Genomic DNA, 7,713 nt, shown 5'->3' on the forward strand with positions numbered 1-7,713 from the left:
CCTTAAAAACAGCAACAAGGGAACGGCCAGGGTGGTGGTTCTCATTTGGATTGGGGAGAAGGAGTATCCCACAAGAGCCACTGGGGGAAAGGTTTCAAAACACACAGCCTTCCACCTGTTGCTGAGTCTATTCAAATAGAAAAGCAACCTGGAGAGTTGAAAGATCCACAATTTTTAAGCAGTCCAGGTGATTCTGATACATTCCCTGCTCTAGAAAGATTCTTGGCCTCCCTCAGGTAACCAGATCCAGTATCTCACACTTTTTCCTGCCAAGAAGTTCATATATTTACATCTCACTCATTTCATCTTTGTGTAGCAATCACAGAAGATAGAGGATAATTCATAAGTATCTCACACATGTATGCACAGGGGAATGTGAGTAATGACCTTATTCTCAGGGGCTGGGAGGCAGCTGGTTGGAAACCTCAGCATCTCCAGAGTTCACATAATCTTCTGACCAGATGTTTCCTACACTGGTCAGAGCAGGGCATGAAGCTCCCAGTGGAGGGCTCTCTGGACTCAAGGCTTGTCCAGCTGGATCAGCTGCAGGTGGAGCAAATGGGACCCAAGGGCCCCATCAGGTCACCTTGCTGAGTATGACTCAGGCCAGCAGCTCTTTATTTCTTCCTGTCTCTCCCACTTCCCACTGCTCATCACTGCAGGCAGCTGCCAAACCCGGGAACAAGAATCAGGCAGGGGGAGGGGGTAGTTCTTAATGGATATTCCATCTCTTCAGTGGTTTGGGGTCTGGCAGAGATAAGCCAGACCTGAAATATATTGGCTCCTCCCTCTGATGTATTTCGGTTAATGCACTAGCTGCCGAGAAGCAGTCATGCTTAGAGCAACAAAATCAATTCCCCTGGTCAATCCAACTTAAGCTTAACCCCCGCAGCTCCCTTGCTTGCTCTCTCTCTCTCCCCCTAGCATTCTCCCTTGTCTCTCACCCTCTCTCGCTCTAGCTCTCTGTCTCTGACTCTGTTCCTCTCTCACACTCTTGCTCTTGTCTTTTATCCATGGAGTTCAAAATGCTGTTCAGACTTGGCTTCCTGCCACCGGCAGAACCTGTCTCTGAGGACTCACACTCAAGAATGCAGAAGACCATTGGGTCTTGGTCATGTGCTATGTGCTCCCAGGAAATGGGATCTCTCCAAGGAGTCCTCACCATTCATTCCCATCTGACATAACCTTGATAGGCCCCAGTTTCTAAAGAGGAAGCAGGAAGACTCTTTGTCGGCTGGTGTCACAGACAGGGAAGCAATGGAGAGCTAGGACTCTGTTCAGTGTCACTCCTCTGCCTGAAAATAAACTGTATAGAACATCTTGGGTCTCGACTATGTGATTACTGTCAAGTGGCACATTATTCTTGAATTTTAAAGAACCCCATCTAGAGTTTTTGTCAAATTCTTTTGAGAACATAATAATCACCACTTTAAATAGATTACATGCCATGATGTAAGTGAAAGTGCTTTTTAAATTGTAGAAAATTCAATAAATAGTAAATATTGTTCATATTTGTGGGATAAAGGAATGGAAAGAAGGAGGAAGGGGGGAAGCAAGGGAGGAAAGTCCTCATCCAAATATGATCACTGCTCATGTTCTTTTGAGCAACAGTCACTGGGGAATATAGAATGACAACATCAGCAAAGACAAAATTGGTAGCCATGTTGTAACTTCCTCCATATGACAGCTGCTGCTCAGCCAAAATGCTTCATTTGGTCTGAGTATCTAAATCTCCATTACACACCCAAGTCTCCCCTCAAAAATTTCCATTGAGTTCACAAAGCGAGGAGGCAAAATCTACCAAAATGCATGCTGCGGAGGGTCGTTCACATTTTGTGAAAGTCCCAGTCAAATCCAAAATGGGAAGTGAGCTGGAAGCAGGAGCCAGTTAATGTAGCATCTGATGGGAGCTCTAGCTTTGGACCTTCTACAAACTAGCCCTTCCACTCTCTCCACAGGGAACTCTGAGAAATGCAAGTGAAGCTAGGTTGAGTCTCTCAAGTCTGAAGAGAACACTGGGTTCTTAAGCCCTTGAATGAAGGTCTGGAATAAAAGGAAAGAAGGTGAACAAACCCGGCTTTCACTATCCAACCTAGCCCCACACAGTAGACAGTGCCTTAGTTAATGCCTTAGTCATGCATTCATTCTTCTTGCAGTTACTGAATAGCTGCTCAGTGCCAGGTACTAGCTGAGCCCTGGGGCTATAAATATAAATTGTAACTCGCAAGGATCACCCCTTTCTCCTGCCAGCCAGTTGTCACTTTCTGAAATAATGTGTCTATGGAAGTGCTGAGCTAGCGACAGCATACCCCAAAATAGAGGTGAGAGGTAAGCCAAGTCCAAGGTTGACTTGTGATATCCACAGAACCCCCAAAGGGGGATAAAGGCATTGACATAGACAAGCCTTTGTAATCGGTTTTGTTCCATGGTTTTCAAGGGAAGGAAATAAACTCATGTAAGTACTTTTTAATCCAGAAGACCATTAATAGCTAAAGAATAGGAAATTGTAAAGATAAGGGAGGCAGAATGGAGCCTAATTAAAATTAAACACTTGTACAATGAATCTGAGAAGACTCAGAAAACATTTACTGGCAGAACAATACCAAAAACAACCTGCTACTTTTCATAAGCAGGCCAGGAAACCACCATACTTTAGTTTAATATCTCTCAACTTGGTGTTAATGACATTTTGGGCTCAATAATTTGCTGCTGGGAGGGGGTGATGGCATTGTTTTCTTCTTGTGCTCTCTGCGATATTTAATAGCGTTTCGCATCTATTCCCATCGGATGTTCATAGCATCCCTCACCCGTGTAGTGATAACCAAAAATGTTCCCAGAAATTACTGAATGTCACCTGCTGGAATGGGCTGAAAAACCAACTTCTGTTGAGAACCATTTTCTTAGCTCATCAATACAATCTCCCCGCAAGCACACCTGATTGCAGCCACTGGAAAATTTGGGTCTGTGCTGCACTGCCACCAAACAAGCCCCAGGGAAGAAGAGAAGTTAACACAGCAAAGATCACTGTTCTTTGCCCAAGACGACAAAGTGATTAACTTAGCTTGAGTCAGGATTAAGTAGGATCTAAGTTCCCTGTTCCTCTCTCCTACAAGGTGGTGCTAGTGGAGATAATAATGATGGTGAATTGAATAATAATTCTAAAACTCCATGACCAATAATATACCTCAGCAGTAGGTTCTACTAGCATTTTCTCCCAGTAGCCCATCTAGATGTAAAAAAAAAAAAAAAAAATAGCTCAAGTATGCATACACATCATTGCCTGTCTGTCAAAGCTTGCTTTTCTTTTTACACAGTCCCAGTTAAACTGCTCTCATTGCCTTCCTGAGCCTTCCTGAGTCTTTCCCTAATACATTGCTGGTTCCCAGCCCTGCCACACTCAGTCACCATCCCAAGGCTCCTGCAGGAAGTTTCAAGGGAGACCGAATGAAGGAAAGACAGGGAGGGTAGCTCAGAGTCATAAGAAGCCTGGATAGACTGTTAATAGAAGCTTACAGGACTCACTCAGGTGTACACAAAATAAACAGTCACCTGTAGTCTGTTACCTAGAATTTCACCATTAGAGATGTATTTCTTTGGTAAGATGTGTGCCTTAGAACTTTGCTATGATCCTGCATCTGTCCTTGTGTTTATCAGAGATTTGGAAATAACTACCAGAGATCACAGTTCTGAAACATCAAGTTGATTTGGGAGCAGATGCTAGAGGAAGTGTTCCTCCCGCTAGAAGGCATGCCTGGAAAATATTCTTAGTGGGTACCTTGCCAGGAGAGGAAGGTGATGAAAAGGGAGGTACCAACCCTGCATAATAGCCAACGTTGCAACGATTAAACCCTGCTGGAGACTGCACTTTGGCAGTAACAGACCAGGTATTTCAAAAGAGTCACACACGTCATAGCCTTGGAGTTTGACAAAGGGAACGTGGTGAGAGTAAATTTCCCCATAAGGCAACACATACCGCTCCCACTGCAAAGCACCCCAACCTACCCCACCCTATCCCAACAATGCAGTCTTACCTCCCACGAACTGTGCTGCGCCCATGCAACGTCCCATCATCCTGGAGATGAGCTCTTCCATGCAGCAGCCCAGGACAGCAGCCAGTGCCACCAGGAGCAACAGAGCACAGCCGGCACCTGTCACCACTGTGCACATCTGCCAGGCCAGACTTGGGATGGCACTGAAGCTGGCATAGCGCCCACACTCTTCCACCATGATCAGACTGTTCCCCTCTCCCCGCACAGGGTAGTTGCACCTCCGGAATGTGCTGAATGACACTGGCTTCCCCAGTTGGGATCCAAAGAGCCAGTAAGGCAGGAAGTAACTGGTAGAACTGGCCACAGCAGTAACAAGGGACAGGAAGGCCCAGAGGGTCCCCACCAGGGTCAGGCTGCTCCTCATGGTCCCAGGTTTCTCTGCAGGGGTGGGGAGATGAGTTGGATCACTGCACCAAATGCAGAACGTTATCATGCAGGCTCCATAAGCCTATTTTTCATCAGGCTGACCAGTCCTGGAACTCACTTAGGAATCACTTGGCCCTTGCTTCTGGAAAAGATTATTCTCTGGAGGACCCTCTGTGTCCTTATGGGATTCTGCTTTTCAACGCTTTTCCCATCTTCCCTTCTTTCTGCTTGATTCAGAACTGTATGGTATCTAGGCTGCAATGGAAGAACCATAGAGCTCAATTAATGATGGCCTTGCCAGCTCAGGTAAAACGCAATTAACAGTTTTAACTCTTGACTTCTAGCTGAGGGTCCCCTGGCTTCCAGAGGAATAGCCTTGCTGGCCTGGAGGCTCGAAAGGCAGCCATCTCTCAAGAGGGACAGGAATTACGTCTTGGAAATATGAAAGAAGGAAGCATTCTCAAGGTCTGTCCCCACTACAAGGGAGGACGGGAAAGCAGAGCTCATTTGACACAGTGAGTTGTCTAGCTGGATCAGTATGGGTTTTTCACTGGGAAACATCAACCAGGTGGAAATGGGTCGAAAAAAAATAAGGAATGCCTACTCTCACACCCCATGCCCTCACCAGGACAGCGATGTTCAGTCACTTTTCCCAAAATGAAAATGAGAGGCAATTTTGCAACCAGTGAGGGTCGTTTTACTCTAGACAGACACCGAAAAAAGTTGCCTCCACTTTGGCTGAATTTAGTCAAGAAAGCTTCTTATCTCTCTGAAATGGATCATGTACCCTTGCCTGGCAGCAGGAACACATAGCCATAAGGACCTTTCAAGCTGCCTTTTGGAATAAGTAATCTCAGATTCAAGATGATGAGAGTCTTTTCAGATCTAATCTTCAAGCCCAACTCACAAATGGCTTTCACAGGCCTCTCTGTCAAAAATCAGCCACTTCCCTCCCAACCCCATTCATCTGCCATTGCTTTCTGGCCTGTTTCTCGATTAGAGCTGCCAGAGACCACACTGCAGCTTGATGACAGCACTGCAAATGTCTGCTGCAGGCAGATGGTGGAATATGTTTCAGAAATTTCTCCATGATTCATCAGCATTGCTTAAAGTTACAGGTGGCAGGAGAGGGAAGTGAGGCGCGGGACTCCCCAGGCCGGGGAAGCACAGGAACTACGTCGTTGCCAACTTGGGACAAGGTCAAGAACAAGCAGCAGCTGTCCTCCAGGATGGAGTCTCAGGGACCGTGCCCAGCCATGAGCCTGCTCACAGCATGCTCAAACAATGCCTGGCACAGAGGCACTTCTGTGAAGTGAAACCCATCTCATAGACTCATCCAATTTCCAGGTCTGCAGGACCTTAACGAATCACCTAATTCAAACTTCTTGTTTTATGCATCGGGAAGTAAGGCCAAGTACAGAGGGAAATGATGATCCCGAGACCCAGCATAAGTTAGCAAGTGGCAACACGGAGCCAGAACCCTGATGGGCAGGTTCCTACAGCAGGGTTTGTCTTCCACAGGGTGCTAGGTAACTTCCCACTGCACACCCACCTACATATATATATATATATATATATATATATATGAGCAGTTCACAGATGGGAACATGAGAGGAAGTGATTTACCCCAGGGTAATGGGCTAGTCAGGTACACTGGCCAGACCAGAACCCAGTTATTTGATTCTTCATGCAAGGCTCTTTTTTCACTCTGCCGCAATCCCCCTCTTGATACATTTGTGTTGCGTGCTATGTGCTTTGTGCAGGAAGGGAGCAGAGATCATAAATTGCAGGTGCTTTCTTTGGAATGTTAGGGCTTGGGAAGAAAGTGCCCTGAGCTGGGCCCCTGGGAATAAGGCTTTGTGCCTGAGAGCAGGGAGGGGGATGAGAGAAAGATGTGATGAGGGATTGAAAGCCAACAGGAGAAGTGGAACGAGTTTTGAGTAATTGCTGTTAGAAAGCAGGTACGCTTGGCTGCAATGAGGTAATGCCTCTGCTTCTTATATTAGAGTTTGTAAGATCATGAAAAGTGCAAGCAGCCTTTTCTGTTACGGACTCGCTTCCTGGAGAAGAAGCCCAGGCCAGAGGATGAGAGGAAACAAGCTGATAAAGAGTTGCAGGCTGTTATCAGCATAATCCCTTTCCAATCCATTATTTGCTGTGCTCTCTGCCCAACAGGCCCCCCAGAGGGGCTGGTAAGAAAGACATTGTCCCCGTTTTCAAAGAAGGAAATTGAGAGTCTGAAAACTAAGCAACTTGCCCAAGATCACACCAGGATTCAACCACAAACCCGTTGCTGCTCACTTTCCTTCGCCAGCAACCTTTCCCCATATTCTCCCTCACTGCCCCATTAAGTAAAATAAAAGCCTCCATGATTTCCTAGCTATGATGTCAGAAAATATTTAAGGATGGGGAAGGATTTAGAGGGGAAGACAGTGAAGGAAGGAGGAGGTCCACTTTCTCCCAAAAGTGCATAAGAATAAGAGCATTCTTTGTTTCAAGTTCAGCAATTCGATGAGTGCTCAGGCTAGATGGTAGAAATTCGGGAGAGGTTGACATCAGGTTATCAGCAGCAGCAACAGATCAGGCTGCTACAAAAAAAAAAAACACACAATACTGCTGACAACTGTCCCCATAATTTCATTTTTTAAATGACAGTTTGGAGTCAAGACGTAGGAAGACGGAATCACAGAATTCAGTTGAAATTAAAGATGTTTTGCTTTCAAAAAACTCATTGGCCTTCAGAATTTAAGTTTAGTACTTTCAATGTCAAGAAAAATTCACTGCTCTTATCTCATGTGGGCCCACGATGAGATGACTAAAGGTGCCTGGGAGTTTTACTAGAATGTGGGACGTTCAGTGATAAAACTGGGAAAGTCCTGATCTTGAAAGAGTTTGTTGTCCTATTCAGGACTCAAAGTATGGTGACCTGGCACCATCTACAACCAGCAGGTTGAGAGTCAGTCACTGCCACCGATAATTCTGTAATGTTCTCTCAAGGACTCAAATCATAGAAAGCAAAAATTAGCATGAAGTTAAACACTGGGGAAGCGAAGCCTATACACTTTGGGTGTAAACCTTCTGAATCATAGGCTTCACCTTATGCCAACAAGAAAGAAATCCTAGAGACCCAATTGCTTGATATTCAACCTGAATCAATATTCAGGTTATTCTCTCTCTTACTCTCTCTTGCTCTCTCTTGCTCTCTCTCTCTCTCTCTTGCTCTCTCTCTCTCTCTCTCTCTCTCTCTCTCTCTCTCTCTCTCTCTCTGGCTCGCTCTCTCCATGTTTCATAGTCCCAC

The 7,713-nt window shown here is 45.7% G+C and overlaps 1 protein-coding gene across 7 annotated transcripts in view; it reads right to left on the reverse strand.

Annotated features, from left to right (window-relative positions):
- LHFPL1 (lipoma HMGIC fusion partner-like 1) overlaps positions 1-7,713 on the reverse strand; it is a 128,101-nt gene that overhangs the window by 115,844 nt on the left and 4,544 nt on the right. For all 7 annotated transcript variants that reach the window (XR_001145616.1, XR_001145615.1, XR_001145614.1 and 4 more), the window contains one exon: positions 4,032-4,670. Coding sequence is in view for 4 of the 7 variants with exons in the window: in XM_012727191.1 (XP_012582645.1) it covers positions 4,032-4,482 (451 nt within the window). In the remaining 3 variants the exon portion in view is untranslated. The remainder of the gene's footprint in view (positions 1-4,031; positions 4,671-7,713) is intronic.

This window comes from Condylura cristata, unplaced genomic scaffold (assembly GCF_000260355.1).
Source record: "Condylura cristata isolate star-nosed mole 26May11 unplaced genomic scaffold, ConCri1.0 scaffold00019, whole genome shotgun sequence".
Taxonomy (NCBI): domain Eukaryota; kingdom Metazoa; phylum Chordata; class Mammalia; order Eulipotyphla; family Talpidae; genus Condylura; species Condylura cristata.